The sequence below is a fragment of the Arvicola amphibius genome, chromosome 6 (genome assembly GCF_903992535.2).
Source record: "Arvicola amphibius chromosome 6, mArvAmp1.2, whole genome shotgun sequence".
Taxonomy (NCBI): Eukaryota; Metazoa; Chordata; class Mammalia; order Rodentia; family Cricetidae; genus Arvicola; species Arvicola amphibius.
Window position 1 is genome coordinate 11,417,138 of NC_052052.2, and position 26,337 is coordinate 11,443,474.

Below are 26,337 nucleotides of genomic sequence, written 5' to 3' on the forward strand. Positions count from 1 at the left end.
CCCTCCCTTGTTGTGCAAGCTGTATTTAAACACTTAGAGTTAGGGGGTCCTCTCTGCCCCCAACAGGCAGCCATAGACCCAAATGAGCATCCAGGATAAAAAAAAAAAAAAAGAGAAACAAGGTCAGTTTGAACCATCTGCAGCTTTATTCCAGAGCAGAAATAAGTTGTTTTCTAACAATAAATATAAAAAAAAATAAGTTAAGGTTCAAAAAAAAAAAAAAAGAACAAAAACAACCCAATAAAATCAGTAACACTGACAGCAGTGACAGTCGTCCAAAGGAGCTAGAGATGAGGTGGCCGGGCAGCGACTCCTGTGAGTCTGGCCAGCCCCCAGCCCGGGAATGTCTACTGCAGGGCATCCTCCGTCTCCAGCCCTGGCAAGGTCCCTGCCACACACTCATTCTTTCCGCAAGTACAAAATATATATTTTAAAAAAACCTCAACACAAACAAGCATCCTGAGGGGGCCCCAGGAAAGCAAGAAACTGGCCCTCGAGGGCGGAGGGCAGGGCCCTGGGTCTGAAGAAGGCACTGGAAGATTGCTGGGGCTCCACCCAGCCAAGTCCACACTCAACCCTCTAACAACGAGGGGTGGGGCTTACAGTGCCCTAACCATCTGGTCTTGGGCTGAGTATCCTGCCTCAGCTCCTGAGGTGGCTTCCTGGGGGGAAAAGGTGATGGGGAGATCCATTTGGAAACGTCCCCACGTCGGTATCAATGGTCTTGGTGGCACTCTAGCCCAGGGAATGCTGGGAATGCAATGGCAACCTCTAAGTGCTTAGCTGGGTCCTCGGCGGAGGGAAGAGGCCCCTGCCCAGAATCCAGGAGTTTCCCTAGCTCAGGCCAGGGTGTCGTTCAAGAGCTCCCTGCAGAGTCCTTAGGGTGGCGTAGACGAGGAAGAAGTAGAAATAAGTTAAGTCCTAGTGGCCCGGCACGGGGATGGCAGGGAGACCACTGTGTTATTTTCAAGTATTGTTGGTCAAGGTAGACACGAGGCCCTGCTGGACTCAGATAGGAATTCCCACTGTGTTCACCTGGTCCTTGAGTGTCAGCAGGCTGTAGGCAATGCGTTTCTGGTGGCCAGGAAGACGCACCCCAATCCTCTTGATGTCACTGTGGGTGGGGAGGGAGAGAAGGCAGAGTTAGGGACAGGGCTGTGCAGTGTGATCCAGCTGGGGAAGTGGGCAGGGGGAGAGAGGGAGAGTTAGAGACAGAGAGGAAAGCAAGGCAGGGAGGGGGACATCCTAACATGGCCCGCCAGCTGACTCCTGCTGAGCGTCTTCTCTAAGCAGCTCTTCACAGGGGTGTACAGAGGAGGTGCTCTTTCTGTGTGTGTTTCATATGTGTATACAGGCACACACGTGTGTGCAATGCGTGGGAGGTCAAAAGGCCACCTCACTTTAGGAGATGCCCACTTTATTTCGAGATACAAGGGCATGCCTGTCCCCTCTTCAGCACTGGGACTCCACATGGGTGCCGCTGCATGTTCTGGGGATTGAACTCTGTCAGGTCCTCGTGTTTGCCCAGCAAGCACTTTACTGGCAACAATTTGCCCAGCCTTAGACGTCCTCCTTACCCCTTGTCCTGTAGACGAGGGAACTGAAACTCAGAGGTGCAGAGACTTTTTTCTAAGGCCACAGCTAGGAGGTACCAGAACTGAGAATTATACCGGTAGTGAAGAAATGTCTTCCTGTCTGTCTCCCTAAGTGGCAGGCCTCTTCAGGTAGTGGCAGTTCAGGGACCCCCTAGGAGTGTCCTATCAAGGCCCTCCATCCAAGGACTGTCCCATCCACCACCTCTAGTCCCCTCCACTCTCTCATCCCTCCCCGCCCCCAACAGAGACTGGCGAGTATTTGCTAATAGTCTTCCAAGGGTCAGGCTCTGCTAGACTCTAGTGGGTGAGGCCTGCAGGTCGCTAGAGGCAGGCTGCCTTTCCCTGTGGGAACCCGAGGGATAAGTGTCCAACTGAGGGATTTGGTGCCAGGCTGACAGTAGGTCACAGGGGACCCATGAGGAAGGGGTAGGCTGTCCTGCCTGCCCGCCATCCTAGGTAGAACCACGCAGGCTTTCGGGAGCTGTCAGCAGATGTCTGTTGCTAACTTCAGGAGTTTTCTCTTCCACCGTCCTCGCCCACCAGCCCTTGCTCATGAAAACACCCAGGTTTTTACAGGCCAGCTCTTGGCTGTAATTGGAGGTAATTATATGGTACAGGCTCCGGGAGTTTGCAATGCCGGAGACATGACTTTCCCACAGGCTCGGAAAGAGCCAAGCATAGAGCAGGGATGGGCAGACCCAGGTGGGGAGGGAGGGACGGCTCCTGCTACAGCAAAAAGGCCAGAAAACAGAAAGGGAGGCTCTAAACCTACCACAAAGGGGCTGGGATGCTTTGTGCATCCCCTTAAGGGGTCAGTGTGGGGAAGGGGCTCTTAAGGAAAAGGCAGGGCCTAGGGAACCCCAGATTCACTGGGCCTGATTCCACCCTGCACTGCTGAGCAAATGAATGTGTATGTAAACAGCACTGTGAGGCTGCCCCCTGCCCCACCTCGAGGCTTTCTCTCCAGCAGAGTGGTTCCTTTCACAGTCTGGGAGGCTAAAGATTCTTGGCCCAGATTCACGTCAAGGCTGTGGTAGGTCTGGTCGCACCTCCCAAGCCCCGTTTCTTTTTACGGAGATAATGATGTATTCCTGAGCAGCGTGCTCCTTCCCCAAGCCCCACAATCAATCAATCAATCAATCAACCAGCCGACCAACCGACCAGCCTGCCTGCCTGCCTGAGTCAGGGTCTCGCTGTATAATCCTGACTTGAACTTATATGTGGACCACCAGGCTGGCCTCATACGCAGAGAAACCACTTGCCCCTCCCTCCCTCCCCAGCGCTGTGATTAAAGGACACCTTTTCTTGACTACAAATAGAACAAGGCACTGGGGTGAGAGCCACAGACAAGCCAGGGTCCAGGCTGGTTCCGGTTCCCATCTCAGTCTTCCCCTAAGGGATGCAGAGCAGGTATCTTATTTACCCTTGCGCAGGAATGAAGAGAAACAAGCCAGGTTAATTCTGTACACTCTTCCCCCTAAGCAGGAAATCCCATGAATGTAAATACCCATGAAGACCTACTAAGCGAGGGGGTGGGGTGGAGGCACAAGAGTCCCCAGAGACTCAAGAATTATATCATTCACACCCAACTGTGGATTCTGATCCTTAAGACCCATCTGGAACCTGTGCCCAGTCAGGATGCTTTATTCTGTAGCTTTAATGCTGGGCAGGCCTGGCCTTTGGGCCCGCTGTTTTGTTCAAGGTACAGTATAATAAAATGCTTTCTGTGCCAGGTAGTGGTGGCAACAGACCTTTAATCCCAGCAAAGGCAGGTGGATCTCCGTGAGTTCAAGGCCAGCCTGGTCTACAGAGCTATATGGAGAAAACCTGTTTCATAAAACCAAAACCAAAACCCAAACCAAACAAATAAATAAACAAAACCACTTTCTCTATCAGGTCCTCAATTTGATCTTACCCAGCTCGAAACCCAACCAAGTCCAAAATATCATGGGGGGCACAAGCTAGGAAGAGATAGGGGCTATGGGTAGAGGAGGCCAGGTGCTTGGAAAGGGAGGCTCAGGGAGGGGAGCGACGGGGTACTGAAGCCTAAATCCTGACCCTATCAGGAAAGGAACTGACTCTTCTGCCACCAGCTCCTGTTGGGCTCAATGGTGTGGTCAAACTCTGTGGGTTTAGCAGATCATCCCCACATCCTCTTAGAGAGCCAGAGGGAGCCCTGTGAGCCGCTGGGTCTGAGCAAAGCGGAGGAAGGAGCGCTCAAAGACTTCCGGGCTTTATCTACACACTTTTCAAATAACCCCCAAGCTTGCACACTGCCTGCGCGCACCGCCTGTCTGTCCAGGAGCCTACCCCAGCTCGTGGGAAAGGATTTGGAGAGGGGCACCCCAGGCTATTTTGGGATGCTTCTACGGCCATGTGTTTCCTGTAAACCTGCTCCTCACTCTCAGTGCTGGGCACTAGAAGAAAAGCTGTGCTTTCCTGGGGGAGAGAACCTGAAGGAACCTGGGGAGCTGACCCAGGTTGCCAGGGAAACGGAGAGGCACTGAGGAACCAGGACACAGAACCATGAGTTATGGGCTCGTGGGAAAGGCAGAAACGAGATAAGAATCAAGACAACCTATGCATTTGAATTACACCCATGCAATCCCCACGTGGAGAAATGGGCACCAAGGTCAAAGCTGGACCAAACTCCCTTGCACTGCAGACCTGGGACACAGACTCAGAGCAAAAGAGATCTTGGGACCTAAAGTTTTCTCTCCATCTTCTCTCGCACCTCCCTCTGGTTAATTTTTCCTGTCCATTTTCCCATGACCCACCATTTTCACGGCCACAATCATGGCCAGCAGGTCAGAAGCCCTGCTGGGAGGTTGTCAGGGACCCCAGAGAATGTTTGAGTCTAAGCCCAGGTCCCAGAGCGGCTAGAGCCCGGGAACATGGGGAGGTCCAGGTCACCTCCTCCAAGCAGTTCCCAAAGCCTTCCCACCCCAAGGCCTGTTTCTGCAATGGCCTTGGACACTTGGATCCTGGGCTGTTGGGACCCACAGCTATTTTTAGAAGCACAAAGGCTAAGAGGACAATGTTGTATCCCTCCAGGGACGGGAAGAGATGTCCCTGCCAAGGCTGTTCTGGGAAGGGTCAGTGATGGAGATGGGGTGGAGTGATCAAGTCACTTACACGGTCTGATTAGGGGGCATACTCAGGGCCAGCAGGGGGTGAGTGGCAGGGATGAGTTAACCACACAGGGAGAGTGGCCTGGGAGAGGCTGGCAAGGCTCTGGTTCCCAGGCACCAGGAAAAGAACACAAGGCTCCGCCTGGGTCCTGCTTTATCAAAGCTAAACTCTCTGTTCCTGGTGGCTGTAGGATCCCGGGCCTATGGAAGCAACGATTCCTTACACTGCATTGCAACCCAGGGTGGGCAAAGAGCCCTCCATATATGAAGCTTTGTGATGACAACTATATCCCCCAGCGTCATCCCATACTAGAGGAAGAGGTGGGGGGGCACCCAGCAGAGAGGCAAAGAGAGAGAGAGAGAGAAGGAGAGGGAGAGAGGGAGAGAGGGAGAGAGAGAGAGAAAGAAACAGTGGGTCAGAGGCTGTCCCCAGAGGTGAACAGCAGGTGGTCCAGGGTGTCTACTCACTCATTGGACATCTGTACCACTTTCTCGATGGCCGTGTAGCCAGCCATCATGAAGTGCTCCGTGTACTGTTGCATTTTGATGCTTTCCAGCCACTCGGACACCGTACGGAAGGGGACGCCCTCTGAGCCGCTGGTGCTGGGCAGCCGTATGGACACTCTGGGGTGGAAATCCACAGGCCACAGGTGAGGGGCTGCCTAACATGACCTACCCAGCCCCTACCCTCCTAGCTTGGGCTGGGCATACAGTTGGCTGAGCCTCAGTTTCCTCTAAGTAAATGAGGAAGCCCAGCCAGGGTCCTGGCACCCTGTGCCACAGTTTCCCCATCCGTACAGAGCCCACCTTACTGAGCCCAGTGCCTGCCCATGTACCATTTAAACGGGTTTCTTGTACTGGTGTTAATAATAAGACCGTGCCTGGCTTCCTTTTCCAGTTATTGGGGATTGAACCCAGGATTTTGTGCATACCATGCAAACAGTTCACACCACCTGGCCCCACCGCCAGCGCTGACATGTCACTTCTGAGCCCCTTCACACCCGACTCCCACCTAGCCACCCAGTCAACCTGAGAAGCCCCACAATCCACATGAGTGACCTTGAAGGCTAGTACGGGCACAGGACATGAGACTCACCGGGGGTCAAAGTCAGCCAGGGTCTTGAGGGAGTCGGGGGCGCGGATAAGCTTGTCTAGGATGCTGACAATGTCAGCAAACTTGGGCCGACGGGAACGGTCCTGCTGCCAGCATTGCATCATGAGCTGGTAGATGGCAGAAGGGCAGTCCATGGGTGTGGGGAGCCGGAAACCTTCGTTGATGGCTTTCATGACCTAGGGGACACGAGCATCATGGTGTCCTTAGCATCTCAGGCCTCCAGACTAAGTGAGGCACCAGGTACATGGGATGTGCTCGCATGCATATAACACACATATACAAATGCACACATGTATATATACAGACACATTCATATACCTACATACAGACATATGCACACATGCATGTTCCTACACACACATGCCCATAGACACACATGCGAATACACACCCAACACATATTCACAAGTTGCACACAAATCCTTCCCTTCTTGCTGCCTTTGCATTCACTACAGAGGCCAGGTCCTCCCCCATGACAAGTATCTGTGTGGTCTCTACTCGATGCACATCGATCCCAGACTGTTGGGGATGGGGGCCCCCAAGATTTGGGAGTGAGGGAAATCTTGACAGTGGATCAGTACCTCGTGGTTTGACATCTCCCAGTAGGGCCGCTCGCCGTAAGTCATCACCTCCCACATGACAATTCCGTAGCTCCACACATCACTGGCTGAGGTAAACTTGCGGTAGGAAATGGCCTCTGGGGCTGTCCATCGAATAGGGATCTTGCCGCCCTGCAGGAGACCAACCCCAGTTACCCCTATCCCAGCCAGAACTCAGGGCCCCTTCTCTGTGGGCCTGGAGTCACCCTTCATGCCTCACGTCCCAGATCCACAGGTAAAAGTCACCCTTAAGCCCCCCATCCCCAGGTATGACACCCCCTTCTCTTGACTCACACTAGTAGTGTAAGTGGCTTCAGGGTCATCCTCCAGCACGCGGGATAGGCCAAAATCAGACACCTTGCACACCAGGTTGCTGTTGACAAGAATGTTCCGGGCAGCCAGGTCCCGGTGCACGTAGTTCATGTTGGCCAGGTACTTCATGCCGGACGCAATGCCCCGCAGCATGCCCACCAGCTGCAGCACACTGAACTCTCCATCCTTCTCCTGCAGGGCACAGTCCCTCAGTGCCAAGTGGCCCCAGAAACCCCAGCTTCCACCCCCTGCCACCTCTCCAGACCGTGACCTTACCCGAAGGAACTTGTCCAGGGCTCCGTTCTCCATGTACTCTGTGATAATCATCATGGGCTTGACTAAAACATGGACACAGGTATGAGTGAGGCCAGTAAGCAGGATGGGGGCCCAGCCCCTGGCTGGTTTCCCCGACTGCCTACCCGGGGCCACCCCCGAGCACCTCCCCAGGTCTCACATTTAGAGACAACGCCCTCCAGGCGGATGATGTTGTGATGGCTGAACTGGCCCATGATGCTGGCCTCGCTCAGGAAGTCGACACGCTGCTTCTCCGTGTAGCCGGCTTTCAGGGTCTTGATGGCCACGGGTATCTCCTTCTTCCCTGATGATGTCTTCAGCGTCCCCTTATAGACTTCTCCAAACTCTCCTGTGGGAGGGCAAGGTGTGGAAGCGACCCAAGTAAGCCCGTGCATTGGGCAGGCCCTTCTCTGGACCACCCCATCACCTGTCCTCTCCAGGCCACAGCCTCACCTGCTCCAATCACCTTCTGCCTTGCGACACAGGACGGTTGGATCTCGGTGGTAAACTTGAGTACAGCCTGGTTGGGGTCTTCATAAGTGTGAGGGTCCACATAGGTCTTCAGGGGCTTCAGTTGTTCTGGAAGGGGAAAGAGACACGGGGTCACGGACAGTTTGAGGAGCGGTTGGTTCCAGGAGGTGACGTTCTAGCGAAGGAGAGGCCACAGGAGTAGGGGACCGCAGAAAAAAATGAGTGAAGCCTCTAGGTCCACCAGGAGCTGGGAAAGCTCCTGGGGCACAGGGGTAGGTGGGGGCTCCTGCATCTCACCTGACTTAGAAAAATAGACATCCTCAGAAGACTGGCGGGCTCGCAGCTTCCTCCTCCTGGAAGAAACCCCCCGGGGACCAGACACACATGGTCAGTACAGTGTGTGCTAGCCAAAAGGACCTACCAACCATGTCCTGACCTCACTGCCTAGCAACCCACTCAGCCTCCATCTGGGGCAGAGGGTGAGGGGAAGCCAGAGCAAAGGACCGTCATTCTCTACAATGACCACATACTCAGCCATAATGAGGGCTTTCCTCATCTGAGCTAGCTAGCATGTCCTGCCCCAGTCCAGCGGAAGTTAAGAAGGAGCGCAACGGCAGTGGCCCCTGTGACCCCCAAATTTCAGATCATCCTCTTCCCATAGGTAGGGATCCCATAGGCTTGGATTAAATTAGATTAAATTGCCTTGGCCTACTTGGGGCCCTGCCTTCTTTGTCCAACCCAGGCCCTTGGGAAGCCCGCGAGGAAGGGTGACAAACCCAGGCCCTTGGGAAGCCCAGGAGTAGAGGAGACAAACCTGCGATGGATGAAAAGGCCGATTCCTGCCAGCGCTAGAAGCAAGACCAAGCCAACGGTCATACCGCCAATCATCGCCATGTTGGCTGATCCTTCCGTGGCTGTTGGGAAGAGACCAACTGATGAGAGAGATCCCACCCTAAACCCTCCAGACACACCCACTGCACTTAGAGATCCCCTTAAGGACCTGAGAAGCCTGGGCACCAACAGAATGCTGGGCGCTCCTACCTTCAAGTTTTCTAAGGATTTTTTTTTCCAAAATTCAAAAAGAAAATCCCCCCTCCCCTGCAGTCACAATTTTTCCCTTCCTAGATTCTCCTACTCTACCCCAACTCCACACCTTTACTTCTCTTTAAGAAACAAAGGGGCTGGAGAGATGGCTCAGTGGTTAAGAGCACTGCCTACTTATCCAGAGGACCAGGGTTCAATTCCCAGCACATGACAGGCAGCTCACAACTGTTTGTAACTACAGTTCCAGGGGATCCAACACCCTCATGTAGACATGAATGTGGACAAAATACCAATGCACATAAAATAAAATTAAAGAAACAAACAAACTCACAAAGAAACAAAAACAAGAAACACACAAACACCCTATAAAAACAAAAAAATGGGGACCAACATACAATGACCAGTAAGACAAATAGATTTTGGGGTGGGAGGTTTGAGGCAGGGTTTCTCTGTAGTTTTGGAGCCTGTCCTGGAACTAGGTCTTGTAGACCAGGCTGGCCTCGAACTCACAAAGATCTGCCTGCCTCTGCCTCCTGAGTGCTGGGATTAAAGGCGTGCGCCACCACTGCCCGGCAATTATTTTTAATTGTGTGTGTGTGTGTGTGTGTGTGTGTGTGTGTAGTGGTGGTATATGTATACACATGAGTGAAGATGCCTGGCACTGGAATTACAGGCGGCCGAGAGCTGACATGAATGCTGGGAACTTGGGTGTGTGCAGAGGAGTACAAGGAGTGCTCCATCTTAACTGAGACCTCACCAGACTCTCCTGGGGATATTAATTACTGTTCCACAGCCAGGCCGGAGGGGCGGGGGGTGTCCTGATGGCTCATGGAGGGCAAATTAATGACCCTAATCTTTATCTGTTTGTTTTTTTAATTTTGTGTTATATATGTTGTTTAAATATTTATTTAGTGTTTGAGGCAGAATTGCTCATGTAGCCCAGGCTAGGCCCATCATGTAACCAAGGATGACCTTAAACATCTGATCCTTCACAGGCATACACCAGGAGTTTATACATGTGTGGGATTGAACTTGAAGCCTTCCATGCCGCAGCCCAGAGCTAGTGCTTCCTTATGTAGGGTTTGAACTCAGAACTATCAGTGACAGAGCCACAGCCTTGCGTGACCTCTGAACACTGCCCTGAACGCACATCCCTGGTCCTAACACCTGAGTTGTAGTCCTGACCCTCCCCTCATACGGCTAAGAGGAAGGGGCATTTCCAGACTCCCATACTTCCTCCCCAGAAATGTCCTACTCTGCTGCCCTGACTTACACAGTGTCTGGAACTCATGCACCTTGCTGCCGGCGCCCTGGCCCTCCTGCGTCAGTGCCTGCACCTGCACTAGGTAGGTAGTATCAGGAGCCAGGTCATCCAGGGTCACGGAGAAGCCTTCCGTGCGACGCACATTGTAGCTGTTGGCATCCCCCTGTGGGTGGAGGTGGGTAGAGGAACAGGCAGTGAAGATAGGGCAGAGCCTCGCTAAGAGCCAAGGTCCCGGCCAGAAAGGTGGTTTCCTGTGCTACCCAACCAGACAACCAGACAGATACACAAACCAAGGTGCAGAAGCACAAAAAGGGACTATGTGACCTCAGGACTGGCAGAATCCCAAACAGCCTGCTCTAACTGGCTCTGAGAACCCAAAACATTCTCTCTCCCCTACAATCCTCCCCTGTGCTGCCCTGGGAGGCCTCTCCAGATGGCCAAGCATGGAGCATCTCCTTTGGCCCGGCCGACCCTCAGTTACCTTCTTGCGGTAGGTGACTTCGTACTTCCACACGCGGCTCTGCTGTGGCACCGGGATGCTCCACGTGACACTCAAGGAGGTGGTGCTGCGGTCCTCAAGCCTCACCTTGGGGGGCTCTGGGCAGAAGAGGGCGGGAGGAGTGTGAGGAGGCAGAAAGGGGTGAAGGGTGGAGAATGCCAGCTGTCCTGGCCCCCAGCTCTTCAGGTCCTGCCTTAGGTTCTTGGATTTCCAGTTACAGATCCTGTCTTGACCGACCCCAGAGGCTATCCCATCAGAAGTGCCCTGGGGATTTTCACGAACACAAATTCTGTCCTGTCCCCAGCACCCCGTGTTCAGATTCCAATGGCACCCCCCCCACCATGGGACCAGGTGTTTACGTGAGTGCAGAGGAGTCAAACCCAGACCCCAATGCCTACGTAGCAATCGCTTTCCTGACTGAGCCCACCTTCCTATTCCCCATACAATATATATTTAACAGCCTTCTACATCTTTCTGAAAAAGGAAATAAATTTCCAGAGAAATAACTTGAAGTCCCGGGGCTAAGGAGTCCAGAGACTGGGGCAGGTATGTGTGCATTCACATGTGGGCACATGCACATGTATGTGTGTGAACATGTGCATGTGGAAGTCAAAGGTTTTCTTCCTCCATCCCTTTCCACCTTAGATTTTGAGGCAGAAGTCAGTTAGTGAACCCCGCCCTGGCTTGATCAGCTGGGTTTCCCTGTCTCTGTGTGTGTGGGTGCAAGGGATCCATGCCCCTATGAGGTGCAGTCCTCATGTCTATGCAGCAAGCACTATGCTCTGAAATACCTCCCCTGTTCTTCCTTTGCCTCACATGGGCCTTGAACTCACTACGTAGCTAAGGATGACCTTGAACTCCTGACCTTCCTGCCTCCACCTTCAGAACACGTCTGGGATTATAATATGCCATCATGCCTGGCAGGAATCTTACTATATATATATCTCTAGCTATCCTGGCACCCAATACATAGACCAGGCTAGCCTAAAACTCAGAGATCGATCACCTGCCTGTCTCCTAAGTGTTGGTATTAAAGGTGTGCCACCACACCCAGCAAGGCTCTTAGCCATTTATTGTTACCTCTTGAACACATCTTAGTCCTGGGTGCCTTTTTTCAAGTCCCACCCAGGCAGGTTCCCCCCCCCCCCCCGCCCTGGCATGTCATGACCCATTACTGTCCCTCGGCTCACCTGTCTGGTTAATGCTGACGCTGGCTGTGCGGAAGCTTCGGCTAGTCACCAGGCCCGAGACGCCATTGCGGGCCTCAACAGCGAAGGTGTAGTTCATGTGTGGCTCGAGGTCGCTGACTGTCACACTTGTGCGGGTCAGGGTGTGAGGAGGTTCTGAATAGCGCACGCTGGCCTCGCAGGGCCCGCACTCGCCAGACTCGGGCCAGCACTGTTCGCAGGTGACGCTGTAGACAATGTCCTTGCGGCCCCCGGTGTCCTGGGGGGGTGTCCAACGCAGTTCTACTTTGGCACCCATGCCGATGGCCGTGAGGTAGTTGGGGGCAGAGGGGGGACCTGTCAAAAGACTGGAGGTCAAAGGGGCTGTCTCCTCACTCAGCCACCCCTTCCCGGATCTCCGCAAGACTCACGTGTACAGGGCATGGACAGTGGGTCCTCAGGTGCCCTGAAATAGCCTTCTTCACACTGGCAGGAGATGGCACCCTCGGCTGACGGCAAGGTATGCTCTGGACACACCAGGCAAGGGCTCTCGGACGCCTCAGACTTGAAGAATCCTGGCGAGCAGGCTGAGAGGGACAAGGACAGACATGAGGTCAGTTCTGTCTGTCCTTCCCCAGCCGTGTTCTCATTGACATCACACCCATGGCAGGTGCCTGCTGGGCACAAAAATAACCTGTCCCAAATGCCCCAAACCCTGGGACATGTGATACCAGCTGCCTCTTGCAATAAGTGTCACACCTCAAAGCCTAGCACTTGAGGGCCACAGCTTCTCCTCCAGCATGAGCAGGTTTTCCAACCTGACTCGTGCAGACTGGCTTGGCAGGATCTCGACGGTGCACCGCAGGTGTGAACTGACCAGGGTGGAGACTAGCTGTGAACCTCCACCCCGACCTCTGTCAGGATGCCCCCCTGCCAAGGCTCCTCTACCGTAGGCCTCCATCTCTTTCCTGTTCCGGGGCTGGCCTCCGAGAGGCAGGAAAAGGCCAGCCCCAGCTTTCCCTGGATTTATTTCCAAAGCCATGTCATTGCTCCTCTCAGGGGGCCGCCGGGAAGTGGCCTTTCCTCCTTCAGTAGTCCCTCCTGGACCAGCTGGCTAGGGACTCAGGCACCTGACTCTGGGGGCTTCCTCCCAACACCTTACCCTGCTCTCTGCCCCAAGCCCTTTCCTGGCCTAAAGGCAGGAAGCTGCTCAGACACGAGGGTCACTTCACAGGGCTCACCAGAGATTGGGTGGCTTCGGGAGCAGACTGAGTGCTGTCCCTGGGGACCTCCTTTTTCAACCCTGTACAGCCCTTTTCGCTTTTTCTGCAGGGAGGGTCCTGCATCAGTCACTCATTGGCCATCTTCCTCGGCCCAGCCCACATGGTTTGCAGACCCCAAGGTGAAAACTAAGACTCTGAATTACAGAAAACTACAGCCAAGTGACTGGCAGAGGTAAAAGACGGCGGGCGGGCACCTGAGGCGCCACAGAGGGGATACTTCAGCTGGGGTTTAACGACTGTGTAGAAGTTCACCATGGCCAAGTAGGATATCAGGGTGAGCTTGCCATACACAAGGTATGAGCAGCCTTTTAGGTACAAACAGAAGGAACCGTAGCAATAATGCAGTGGGAGAAAGGCCTTGAAAGGCAAAGAAGTTCAGATTTTATCCTGAGAGGCATGTTGCACTGTAGGAGGAAGAAAATTCCTGGACAAAGGTTGCCCGATACAGGGCAGCCCTGGTCCCAAGGCCTGAGAACCTCCCGAACCCCCATCCCAGGAAGCCAATTCAAGTCTCCTGCCAGGCTGGAGAGCATAGCACAGCTCTCCTTGGGCAATAGAGCAGAGGTTGGAAGGGAGATGGAATTGACGGCAGGACTGTCAAGAGCGAGCCTGCGCCCTGCATTTGCTAGAAGGCTGGGAGACAACATTCCAATTTTTTGTGGTTCCTTGAGGTACCCAGGCTGCCCCCCAAAACTTGGGCACCTATTCTGAGAAGGGATTTAATTCGGAACCAAATAGCAAGACGAAGGCACCCAATCGTGGCTAGCATTCGTGGCTAGAATTCATCCCATTCTACAGTTAAGAAAACTGAGGCCCTGGTGAGTCAATTTGCTCAAGGTCTCTAAGATAAAGGGAGGAAAGCTGAAGCTAAGGGCCTCCCGGTCATCCCTTTCTGTTCCCAGGAGCACGTCAATTTGGAACAAAGTTTAGGGCTGGGCAAGCCTGGTGCAAGCCATGAGGCCTGATGACCCGCTTGGTAAAGTACCGACTATAGCCAGAGCAGTCTGGAGAGGAGCGCCAAACACCACCCCAGTGGGCTATGGGTTAGCTACAGTCACCTCTTCCAAGCTGAAAAGCCTCCTCGTGGGTTTGGGAGAGTGTGTCTCTGGCCTCGCTTCCGTTATATAGCTGTTACAATACAAAAATAGCCCTCTCCTTCCTTCAACTTTCACACAAAAATGAGACGCCAGAACACCAGGCCCTGCTGATCCCAGCTTTCGATCCCAGTGCTCTCACTTAAACCCAGAGATGCCTGCGTGTGAGTAAGTGCTGGTTCTCTGGGGACCAAGGTCAGGGGACTCGGGAGATGGAGGGTCCAGCCTCCAAATCAGTTGCCTGGGACCCAGCCCTGGCGCTCAGTGCGGTCACAAAGGCCTGAGCCACCTGCCAACCCTCATGTCCCTGCTCCACACCATCTCATGCCAGAGAGGAAGTGGGGGAAGATATGGGCTCTATTCTTCGGCCCCAGAGCCTGGGGGTGGCCTGCCTGTCGGCAGGAAAAAGGGAATTTGGAGAGATTTCCGCTGCGGATGTACCAGATAATGCACGAGGGGCGGCGTCCACAGGGCATGCGCTTGCCTGCCGAAAAGGCACTACCCCCTCCTCCTCCAACCACAGGGCCCTGGGGCACCCCTGGCTGGGCCCTGCTTGCCAGAGTTTGCAAGTGTCTATCTAGAGAGGCCCAGAACACATCAGAAAGACCATTAGGACCCTCCGAATTGCTTGCATTTCCCAACATCCAGGGCGAGCAACAACAAGGGGCTCACACGCACAAACACACCCACCATACCAAGGACCCACCCACTGTCAATAGCTTAACTCCTTTGACACCTTCACCAACTGTTCAGTTTCAGGCTCCCTGGTGCTCCAACAGGGCATCTATTACTCAGGTTCAAGTTTACCAAACAGAGACAAGCCCAACCTACGTGTCTGGCACAATGTTGGGAACTGGGATACGGTGGTGTGACCGACAGATTAGCATCTTTTCAGCTCCAGGGGAATTCACAGCCTAGCTTTTATGCCTCATTTGAAATTATCTGTGCACACAGGAGGATCTATCTCTCTCTCTCTCTCTCTCTCTCTCTCTCTCTCTCTCTCTCTCTCTCTCTCTCTCTCTCTCTTCCCCACCCCCCTGCTCTCTGAGACTGGAGTGGAGGCTAGTCTATCTGCTCCCATATGTGGCTCGGCGCAAGACCTGATGTGATGGAGGAGCTTGAACAAATGTAGAGACGGATGAATGAAGGGGTGGATGAATGAATGAAGGGGTGGACGAATGAATGAATAGCAAGCTCTCCATGCACAATGAAACATGCCGAGGGCTGCAGAAGCGAGTGGAGGCATTTCAGCCCCTGGGGACGCCATCCACTTGGACACCCACCTGGGGCACCTGCAGAATGTATCTCTGGCCCCGATTGCCTGGCAGGCCCGGGCCACTCCAAGCAGCAGAACTGGGGCACATGCACTGTAGCTAGGGCTGTACCCTGGTTTTTCCAGTTCTTGATACCCGCCCCTCAGGTGGCAGTGCAGGGTGACTCAGGGACAGACGCCCTCTGTGTGGCGCTAATCCAGCTCCTTGTGGAGCCCCTCCCCAGGCCCAGCCTCCCCCCCAGGCTTTGGGGGGTGAGGTCGTGAGGTCAAGAGGTCAGCCCTAGTGGCAATCAGCCTTCCCAAGCCGAGGACAGCTGGCGACCAGAATGCCACCTTCACTACCCCAGTCCTCTGCAGGGAGCCTGGACTTTGCACCCTGACAATGAATTTGACCTGTGAGTTACTGACCCAGGGCAAGGAGGGTGCTCCCAGCAGGCCCTGTGGTACCTACAGAAAAGGGGAACCCCATTCGCGGTTCTCAGGGTGGGCCCTGCTTCTCTCACAAGCAGGTAAGTGCTCCCCTCCGCCCACCCAGCTCTCCCACCTCCAGCCTTTATCTCGTTTGGCTTTCTCTGCCTGCCTCCTTCCTTCCATTCAGGGGACCCACTTACCTCCTTACCTCCAGTAACTAGGGAGGGGCCAAGCCTGCTTGGCAGGGCTACTGGGTCCTAGCCTTGCTCTTGGGAGCACAGGGGTGAGGCTGGGGGATTGCTGCCACAACCCTTACCCCCGAAACCCACAGAAATAAGACCTGGTATCGCCGGGTGGTGGTGGCGCACGCCTTTAATCCCAGCACTCGGGAGGCAGAGGCAGGCGGATCTCTGAGTTCGAGGCCAGCCTGGTCTACTAGAGCTAGTTCCAGGACAGGCTCTAGAAACTACAGGGAAACCCTGTCTCGAAAAACCAAAAAAAAAAAAAAAAAAAAAAAAAAAAAAAAAATAAGACCTGGTATCACATACTAGGGGAGGCATAAGCCTGAGAGCCACGATCAAAGGCCCTTAGAGCCCCCACCCCCACCATGGTCCAAGGTCACTGCTACAGCCCTGGGCTGGGAGTCCCTTCTCACCACTCACAGTAATCACATGTAATAGCTCAAATTGAGCTGACAAAGAAAGTAACAGCTTCTAGGATCCGATCACAAGAGGGTGCCTGACAGCCACTGGCAGACAGTGAGAAAAAACCCAAAGGGGTTTTGCCATAATCACTCGGCTCCAAGGGCAAGTGGAAACAGTATGCCATTTCTCCTCTGGGCCTTGATCTTCTCATCTGTAAACGGGGAGAGTCCTCATCCTCTCTGGGTGCTGTGCAGACTATAGACCTTGGCTGTGAAATATTTATTCTGGTGCCTGGAATAAAGTACCCCTATATATGAAAGGGGGGGTCATGAAACTGGAGCCAGGCAGGGACATCCCCGAGAAGCTGGCGTTCCAGCTGCTAGCCACCTGCTCACCTGGCTTCAGTCTCCTTGGGCAGAGGCAAGGCGCCAGTCGGGGGCCCTGCAGAAGCCAACACAGGAAGCACAGACAAAGCAGCCCCCAGGGAGATGGCAGTCAGTCTGAGTGATTCCACTGTCCCCTGGACAGGGCTGGAGGGAGGCTGGCTCATTCCTGACATAGCTCTGGGTAGTTGTGGCCGGGCAGCATGCCCACCTGTCCACACTGGGCACCTGGAAGGACTCCCCCCTTTCCTCTGACCACTTAACTCCTTCCTGGCTAGTTCCAGCCTTCTAGGAGAGGGAACCCCCAGGAAGAACAGACACGCAGCCTGACGACTCTGGAAATGACCTTGACAAGGTGCAGGTCGGCCTTGGGACACCACGGCCGCTCTAGTCAGTAAAAGCTGTAACAGAAGCACCCGGGGCTACAGCTTGAAGAGAGCCAAACAGGTTGGAAAGACCCTGTGTCCTCACCCATGTCCCCAACACACAATGGCCCTCTAGTCACCCCACCCCTCCCTCTGATGGAGCCCCAGCCCCGGTGCCAAGACCTGCCATCCCAGAACTGCCCAGCAAGCCCATGTCAGTGCCAAGAGCTGAGTCAGGGATTCCACAGGATCTGGTCACTTCCTGTCCCACTTCCTGACCTATGGCAGCCTGGGTACTGTTGTGCACCATGCTTTAAACACTGACATGGCTGTGCGATTCCAGGTAAGCCTCTGGGCCTCAGTTTCCTCATCTATTCAATGGGACCAACAAAGAACCCCAGCTTCATGGAAGGGACATACGGACTCTCGGGGAGACCAATTCTCCAGAGCACGCTGTCATCGACCCCCTCAGTGATACGGTCACAGGCTGCCGGGCAGAATGGAGAAGAAAAAAATTCTGAAATTAAATGGGTTCATCGTGATTGCCTGAGTGCGCGCACACCACACATGGTACACGTGTGGAAGTCACTTTGGCAGAGTTGGCGCTCTCCTCCTCCTCCTTCTGCCTGGGTTCGGAGAATTGAACACTGGCATTGGCGAGACCCTTTCCCTGCTGGGAAGAGGTGCAAAGGTGACAGAGCCAGGCCCGTGGGTGGCTGGCACAGAGAGGGCCTTGCCAGCTAAGTCAAGTGTCCCTCTTAGGAACTGTTCCTCCTGCTGGGCTGACTCCTGGGGGAGGGGGTGATTCTTTATAAACAAAAGCCAGCCAAGAACACTGATCCCCAAGAGTAGAGAGCTGCTCCACTTCATTAAGGACACCCCCCCCCCCCCAGCCCCACTTATCTCTGCAGGGTCTGAATCACCAGGGTGGAAAGTTTTCAACCTCCCCTCCTCCACACCCGCATTCTTGTGTTAGGATGTCATGGGGGAGGAGCTCCTGGGCCCACTCATCCTGACCAGCCCCCTCCTCTCTTCCCCCTCCCCAAGCACCCATGGTCATTGTCTGAAGCTGAGAGCATGCATCTGAGATCACCCAAACTGGGCCTACCTAGGGAAGGGAGCTCACTCAGCAGAGGGCAGCGGGGAGGAGAGGCAGGGTGATGGAGTAAGGCTCACGGGAAACCCCTCACGCGGGGGCTTAGGCACTGTGTTATACCTCAAAGGTTCACAGACCACCTATTAGCTGGGACTCAGGGGGCTTTCAGCCTTCTTCATGGCAAGCTAGGTCCGCAGGGGGAGGCGATCCCCCCCCCCATTTTCCTCAAAGGAGAACTGAGGCTAGAGATGAGCAGGGACCTAGCCAGCTAGGGTCATCCATGGCAGGTATGCACACCTGCAAGACACATATGTAAGGCCCTAGCCCCCAGTTTCTCAACACTGAGCTTATCTCTGCAAAAGCAGCTCCCCAGGACAGGTCTTCCAAAGGTCAGCTGCATTCCACACACGCTCTGCCCCGTCGCTTCCAGAGCCATCCACTGCAAACCCTCGATGGTTGTGCATTTCCGCTATCCTGTCGCAGGCCCTGGCTGTCACCACAGCTTCCCCTGTGTGAGCTCACTACTGCCCAGGCCTGTTCCCAGAGAGTCACCTAAACAGGGGCCCTTGGCAATCTCAATAGTCATCAATAAACCCCAACAGAGGATCTGGGTCTGTGGTTCCAGGGAGAGCGGAATGCAGCCCACTTCGTGGCTTCTCAAATGCACTCCCGGTGATTCTAGCATACCCTGGGTCCTGATTCAACAATTCGAGGAGAAACGGAAGCCCGGAGAGTTGAGCAACTTGCCCGAGGCCACACAGCACGAGAATCAGAAATAGTTCCTGGGAACAGACTGCAGGGCCCCAGCAGAACAGGAACTAGTCATTGAATGAATCAAAAAAAATAACAGCCGCACTTACAGGTATGTGTGTGTTGGGCACTTTACGAGCATGAGGTCATGTGATTGCCACAACTACCCCCTCAAGATAGATACTATGACCCTCTCTACAGATGATGAAACTCGACGGGGGGGGGGGGGGGGGGGTTGAAGGAAAGGGATGAAACTGGAAGGTCTGGGAACTGGGACCTAAGCCATTGTCTTATCCTAGACCCATAGCCCTCCCGCTAGGTACAGGACGATGCAGCAGAGCAGCAACATCCCCAATGTACTTACTAAAATGCTCCAATCCCAGAGCTGCGACCTCCCACCAGCACCTCCTCCCACCACAGTAAGGTTTCCCTGCCACCCAGGAACCTCCACTCACCTTGGCAGGCATCCTCAACCTTCTCATAGCCCGCCTGGCACAGGCACTGCCCGATAGGCACCAGCCACTCGCCATTCACTGTGCAGTGCATGAGAGGCTCCTCGCCCCCATACGGCACCACGGCATGGTCCACGCAGGTACCAGCCACAGTGGCCAGGGGGTGAGTCTCGGAGACGGCCACAGCAATGGTCTCGGGGAAGCGAGCCAGGCTCTGCAGCATCTCGGGACACTTCTTGTAGTAGACACGGACGGAGAGTAGCGCCACACAGGCGCCGATGTCCTGGAAGGCCAGGTAGAAGCCCTTCCGGGTGAGCGGCCCCACGATGCGCTCCTCCACGTTCAGCTTGACGTTGCGAGCCTCAAAGTCGCTGCTGACTGTGATCTCATCGGGGGCTATGGTGTCGATCTTGGTGAACTGGCGCTTCTGGAAATTGGTGCCATAGTCCACATCCGACTCCGCGTAGTAGAGGTTGAAGGTCTCTTTGCAGGAGCTGGCGCCTCCCGGGAAGCTGTTGCAGTCGCGCACGGTGAACTTGAGCTCAATGAAGATGCGCTCAGCTTCCTCCCGGTACACCCAGTTGGTACGGAGCCAATTGTCCTGGTCACCGGACACCACGTTGCATACGGAGTACATGTAGATGGGCATGTCATCCATGATATTCTGCATTAAGTCCCACTGTGTGTGCAGAACACGTGAGGGTCAGTGGGGGAGGGTACGGACTGAGTCCCAGCAGGCGGGCTCAGTCTCACAGTTTTTCCCCTTTCCCATATTTTACTTTCTTCGTACTATTGAGACAGTATCTCACGTAGCCCAAGCTGGCTTTGAACTCACTATGTCATGAGGGGATGACTACGAACATCTTGTTTCCTGCCTCCACACCTGACTCTCAGATCTTATTCTACAGGGAAGGGAAATGAGGCCCGGAGAAATGTAGCCACAAAATAACAGAGCTGAGACCTGACTGTGGGTCTTTCTGGTCCTAATGTTTGGGTACTGAGTCTCCCCATCAGTGGGCGTGGGATGGAGTCTGGGACATTCTCATTGGAACTCCCTAAACCCCATCTATAGAACGGGAGCCATATCCTCTACCCCATGAGACAAACATGCAAAACACAGAACACAGCACGTGGCACTTGGGCCGACAACCATATGAAACAGCTGGCATGGTGCCATCGTGGCTAGGGTCATCGCTGTGTGCCATGTGTGTTGACAAATACAGTTAAGTCAAAGCCACAGATGATCCTCCAGGGCCTGGATTTGGGCAGTTTGTGCTTACAATGTAGCTGAGGCTCCTCCGGTGTGTCTGGACGGGGCTGGGTACCCCCCAGGATCACCATGTCCCCTTTTATCACTGGGGACTTGGCATATGGTAACACAAGCCTGGCTCCCAGGGCTGTATTCTGAACTCTTCAGCATGGGAGCAGCAACTGACACAGCTCTGAATCCCCAGGGCCTCTCTGCCATTGAGTAGGTACTTAGGGAGGTCCCAGATGAATGAAATGTGTGAACAAATGAATGAGAAAAAAATTCAGTGAATGCAAGTAAAGGGAACAAAAAAGAGGCCTGCCCTGCCCTGCCCTGCATGACATTGGCCAAGACCCACATGCCCCCAGGGCTCAGTTTCCTTCTGTATGTAATGACCGGGTTGGATGAGGCTATCTGCCTCCAGCTGGACATTCCAGGGTCCTGGAATGTCTGTTCCAAACTCTACCTCAGACCTCACTGGCGCCATGACTCGGGATAGACGCAAGTCCCTCAGATCTGGCCAACTGTAGGAACTGTCCCTAGAGTTCCCCAGAGACACACCCCTCACCCTGGCTCAGAGCCCCAGAACCAACTTAACAAGGATATGTAGCACGCAAGGGAAACTGAGGCCCAAAGCAGAGCGGTATCTTCCACAAAGCTCCCCGGCCTCTGACTTAGCAGAGCAGAAAGGGAGATGTCCCCAGTGGGAGGAAGACAGGGAAAGGGGCCCCAGGGCAGGAAGGGAGTTAGGGTCCCTTATCTTTCCTTCACTCTTCACCTCCTGTGCTAAGACCTCCACGACAGGGCAGCCTTTAACCCTTCCCTCCCAAGAGGCAAGCAGAGCCATGAACCCCTCTCTGGAATATCCCGTTGTGCCAGGGTCTTCAGCTGTCTCCCCAGCAAGACCACCTAAGGTCCCTTCCTTCCTGCCTAGATCTAGTCTGCCCTGGCCTGGGTCACTAACTCAGTCCTGTGTGGTCAGATGCACTGTCTGATCCCAGCTCCCATCCTCCGTCCCTCCTGGGACCTGCAGCCCCCCTTCCCACCGACCCTCAGTTCTGGAACTTTACTTACCCCTTTGCCATAGGGGTGTGTGAGCCAGCCGAGTTCCCCTTTCATTGCTGCGAAGTCCAGCAAAACAACTGTAGGAAAGGGGAAAGATCTGATGAGCTGGGGCTTTCCCAGAAGCAACACAGCAGGACCAGTGTGGGGCGGCGGCAGCAGCGGTGGTGGTGGTTGTGTGTGTGTTCACAACCCCAACCCCAGAGGAGCAACACAGCAGGACCAGTGTGGGGCGGCGGCGGTGGTGGTGGTGGCTGTGTGTGTGTGTGTGTGTGTCCGCAACCCCAACCCCAGGAGCTACACATGATTTGACCTGGGAAGAGGTGGGACTCATGCCCTACAGCCGCCAGTCACAAGGGTTTCAGCTATGCCCTCTCTTAAACCCCCAGCTGGGGCAGGGCAGTGCTCAGCCCTGCAGGACAGCAGCTGGTCAGTGTGCTGGGGTGAACAGAATAAAATGATACCCCAGTGCCCCATCTGCTTCCTCGAACAAGGGGACACTGCACACGGGTCATAGAGAACAGGACTGTCGGCTTCTGCCACATCCCCTTGGCATAGAACACCCAGACCCAAAGCAGGCCACCCAGCACACACGGTAGCAGTGGGTAATAGGCGCCAAGGTGCTCTGTGAGCAAGGGATGCTGGCACGCAGCTTTAATCCCAGCACTCCAGGGGCAGAGGCAAATGGACATCTAGGAATTCTCAACCACCCTGGTCTACACAGTGAGTTCCAGGCCAGCAAGGCTACATGGTCAGAAAGAAAAGAGAAAAGAAAGAAAGGGAAGTTAACAAAAGGATCTGACAGAAGTAAGTAGCCTGGAAATGGGTCTTCCCACCACAGTCTCTAGCATGGAGGTCTCAGCGAGGGGCCCAAAGCCATACATCTCTGGCCAGACCTCCTCTCCAGGAAAGCCATTCTTAGCCCTGGCAGAAGTACCTGTGGGGGGAATGATAGACGGGAATCCTCATAGGGGACTTTCCAGGCCCAGAGGGACCACAGGTGTAAAGACCACACTATCTTCCCACCAAGATGCTTTTGGAAGGAGGTTGGAGAGATAGCTTGGTGATTAAGAGGACCTATGTTCAATTCCCAGCACCCACATGGCAGCTCACAACGGTTTGTAACTCCAGTTCCAAGGGATCTGACTCCATCACTAAGACACACATGCAGGCAAAACACCAACGCACATGAAGTAAAAAAAAAAAAAAATTTGTATTTAAAAAGGGAGGTATCTGGGCAGAGGGAGGTTCTGCCAGGGGCTTCCCTGCACCTGGCCTGGCCCTCCGGCTCCTTCCATAGGCCACGCCTACTTCTCTGCCAGGTGCAGCAGCCAAGGCCCAAAATCTGTTTCTCCTCCATTTCCAAGTAAAGGCTAAGTCATGCCTCCCTCCCTAGAGAGCAGGTATTAGGGAAATTGAGGCTCTGGAACCCTGCAAGGTCCCCAGATTCAGAAGCCAAGAAGCTATGGTAGACAAAGCAGGAACTGCAAAGTTATTGTTTTCATGGGCAGGGTACCTTGAAGATCTGGTCTCAGAAGTGACAGTCCTCCACACCAAGATCTAGGAGAACAGAGAACCTTGGGGAAAATTGAGACAGACTGGGGTTCCACATAGAGGGGGTGAGGGGAGGAGTCAAGGCCCTAGTGAGAGGCACTACCAACCTGACCCTGGCCTCAGCCACCCTAGGAAGGCTCTGGCAGCCCAGACAAGGAAGGGGAAGTCTGAAGTGGCCCAGGCTCCACATCTCACAGCTGGTAGTAAAGTTGGAGAGAGGGGGAAGTAACGGCAGGGGGCAGGGATTTGTTCAGACATGCCCGGGGCCTAACCTTGGGAAACTCACTAACCCCAACGCGCGCGTGCGCGCGCGCACACACACACACACACACACACACACACACACACACACACACACACAAGCAGTGAAGAAACTTCAAGACAAGACCCCTTGCGGAAAAGACTTTGAAGGGTTAACCTAACAGGAGGGTCAGTCAGCCCAAGCCTGGATCTAGAAACATCGCCAGGTTCAATCTGAGAAGAAAAGGGCTTCCTTCACACATCCCAAGGGCTGCCAGCCACGGCCCCCTCCCAGAGAAATTCCCTAGAGCCAACCATCAGGAACGGGGAGAGTCCAGCTGTCCCCCTGCCCTGACAGAGCTCCAGAGCTCTGATAATCAGAGGTTCTGACTTCTAGGAAGCAGGAAGCTTGGGAGCCCCTTGGCATGACCCACTTAGGGTTTCACCAAAAGGTTGCCTTTGATGGAGTACCCCATAAGTCCCCTGTCCCCTAAAAGACAGTGGGGAGGGAGGGATTTACTGCTATAGGCTACATTTGTGGGCTACATGGCTTTATGAGCTTTCCCACAATGCAATGTCCCCCTTGCCACCTCCCTGCTAACCTCATCCCTCTTTACCCAAGATCAGCTTACACCTAAAAAGGGGGTGGAAGGGTGGGGAGACCTGAGACTCCGGATGCAAACAGGCATGGGGCTGGGAGGCAGGCAAGGCCCTTGCTGAGCTAAGAAACCCAGCCCTCTCCAGGCCTGTGCCTCTTAACCCCCATCCATCCGAGTCAGCGGAGGAGACAGCTGGATAGGTGGGTCAGACCCGTCTGTGCAGAGGGCCCTGGCTGCCTAGTGGTGGGCCTCCCCCATTCTCTCTGTAAAGGACAGGCAGTGAGATGGTTGGTTCAGCAGGTAAAGCCGCATGTCTGTCACCTAAGTTCCAATCCCAGAACGCACATGGTGGAGAGAACCAATTCCTCCTGCAAGTCTGAGTTCCACACTCGTACATTGACATTCACACACACACACACACACACACACACACACACACACACTGTAATAAAGTAAAAGTTACTATAGAGGGGCAAATTCAGCAGCTGTCGAGACCCTAACTGGTTCCCTCTGGGTTTCCAAATTCAGCAAAGAACGGTAGAAGAGGCCGCACAGCTGTGTTGAGGCTAGAAACCAGACAGATCATACCTGCCCGCAGCTCCCCCAACCCGAAGTGAAACCAGCTGGGTCACAACCCCCCTCCCTAACCCCTCATCACACAAGCACTGGGACTCCGGAGCAGAGACAAGAATTTTCCACAACCACGGGGCAAAATGCACCCTTTCCCTCCTCCATCCCATGCAAACGGGATTAATCACAATGGTCGGGATGAGGAGGACAGATGCCGGGAGGGAGGCACAAGTACAAGATTGTTTAAGGCTTCCCTGCTGGGGGCTGGGGGTCAGGAGCCCGCATAGCAAAGCAGACGTCTAATCCTCAACTCCGTGGCAGCCCAGGAAAGGCTGTAGCAATTCCAGCTGTCTCTCCCTTCTCCCCAACCACAGTTCCCAAGGAGAGAGCCAATAACCGAATCGGGGAGGGGGGGCATGAGGGTCGCAGATTCCCTGCCCTGCCCTGCGCTGCGCTGCAGGACACACATAGACAAAAAAGAACTTCCCGGGGGACCCAGCGGTTTTGTCTGTCCTTGGGATGGGGCCAGGATGTGACTGACACCCCTCCACCTCACACTCCCCACCCTCCAAGAGCCCCAAACTGGCCTTTTACCCTCCCAACGTGGAAAGCGAAAAGAATTAGGGAACTTCTCACCCACCAGGGTTTCCTCCACGCTTCCCCTGCTGAAGCCGGCAGGAGCCGCGCTATGTCCAAAAGCAGGGAAAAGTTTCGCTGTGGGAAACGGAAGCCAGCTCGGGCTGGGTGGACAGGAAGATCCTCGGCCAAGGGCAGGGCAGGAATCCCCATCCTCTCGGAGACCCTAGCTGAAGGGCAACGCCCCCACGCACACCCCAGGCCGTGCCTTGGGCAAAGACAAAGTCTGCGGCCCCCTCACCTTGCGTGGCTCCCTCTGGGACATTGGGGCGGGGGCAGGTGATTCACTTCCCACCTCCAGGTGCCCGGCTCCCGGTGGCCCCGAGGTGACGGCTCTACATCGAAGGAGGCCGCAACCCCACCTGCTGCATTTCCTCCTTCTGAGTCACCCCTTGCTCAGTACACTTGACTTTGGGACTTCCTGTCCTCGCTCCTGCCCCTTAACCTGTCTCCCAAACCTGGGAGTGCGGCTTGGCAAGGAGGGAAGAAGGTGTGCGCTTCTTACGCTGGCCTCTGAGACCCCAGTGAAAACGGGGGTGGGGGGGGAGCGGAGGAACCATCTTGGGTCAGGCCGCCGAGAAGCCCCCTCCCCAAACAAGCGGGGACTGCAACCAAATGCCTTCCGCACGAAATCAGGGCGGATGAGTTAAACAAACTAGTGTTACTAAGAAGCTGATCACCCAGAAAAGTCCACTTAGAAGCCCTTCTTTCCTCCGAGGGACCCCGCGCGCCCTGCGGGGGTCGCGTTCCAGAAGCCGCTGCCGGGCTGCAACCGCGTGGCGGGCGCCGCATCCCATTTTCCGCGGCCTCCGAGCCCTGCGTGCCCCAGTCTACATCTCTTAGTTCCGTAGACCTTGGAGTCCCAAGAGAGGGTCCCCAAGATTGTCCCCGACCGCAGCCCGCGAGCCCCACCAAACCCAGCGCGCCAAGCAGCCAGAAGTCAGTTTCCAAAGGTACGTCCCGGAGAGAAGCGTGGGGCTCCAGCGCCCGGGGTCCCGTGGCTCGGGGTCCCTGCTGGCTGCGGCCACCGCGCAGACACTCACCTTCCTTTCCCTGTGTCGCCGCGGCCGCCAGCGCGCAACCCCACAGCAGCGCAAGGCAGAAGCCGGTTGCCCGGAGCTCCATGCCGCGCCTCTCGCTCTCCGCAATCTCTGCTATCCGCACGCCGGCCTCGGTGCCCCGCTTCTG

General features: G+C 54.8%; 1 protein-coding gene and 1 long non-coding RNA gene across 4 annotated transcripts; one reads left to right on the plus strand and one right to left on the minus strand.

The window, feature by feature from the left end:
- Window positions 1–215: 215 nt before the first annotated feature.
- On the minus strand, window positions 216–26,337 carry Epha2 (EPH receptor A2). Of its 2 annotated transcripts, none has more exons than XM_038333448.2 (17): window positions 26,193–26,337; window positions 21,563–21,630; window positions 19,243–19,918; window positions 11,920–12,075; window positions 11,513–11,845; window positions 10,305–10,420; window positions 9,833–9,986; window positions 8,330–8,429; window positions 7,813–7,868; window positions 7,498–7,623; window positions 7,205–7,393; window positions 7,027–7,088; window positions 6,733–6,942; window positions 6,421–6,570; window positions 5,823–6,016; window positions 5,195–5,350; window positions 216–1,114 (listed from the first exon to the last, which is right to left on the minus strand). In XM_038333448.2, exons 1-17 carry the CDS (start codon window positions 26,272–26,274, stop codon window positions 1,009–1,011), a joined length of 2,934 nt encoding a protein of 977 aa, XP_038189376.1. In that variant the 5' UTR covers window positions 26,275–26,337; the 3' UTR covers window positions 216–1,008. The 2 variants fall into 2 exon arrangements, with proteins under 2 accessions (XP_038189376.1, XP_038189377.1); XM_038333449.2 differs by lacking the exon at window positions 26,193–26,337 and adding an exon at window positions 25,154–25,181.
- On the plus strand, window positions 15,546–17,997 carry LOC119816637. 2 transcript variants are annotated; one of them, XR_005285800.1, is made up of 3 exons: window positions 15,546–15,647; window positions 16,861–17,023; window positions 17,285–17,997. It is a non-coding gene; the product is annotated as an uncharacterized LOC119816637 (long non-coding RNA). The 2 variants fall into 2 exon arrangements; XR_005285801.1 differs by having other exon boundaries at window positions 15,562–15,647; window positions 16,855–17,023.

Excerpts from the sequence above, each read along its gene's own strand:
- Epha2 (XM_038333448.2), bottom strand. The coding sequence starts at position 26,274 with ATGGAGCTCCGGGCAACCGGCTTCTGCCTTGCGCTGCTGTGGGGTTGC. Across the intron at positions 8,430-9,832 it reads GCATGAGTTCCAGACACTGT|CCACGGAAGGATCAGCCAAC; the intron begins GTAAGTCAGGGC and ends TCTTCCCAACAG. Across the intron at positions 7,089-7,204 it reads GGAGGGCGTTGTCTCTAAAT|TCAAGCCCATGATGATTATC; the intron begins GTGAGACCTGGG and ends TCCATGTTTTAG.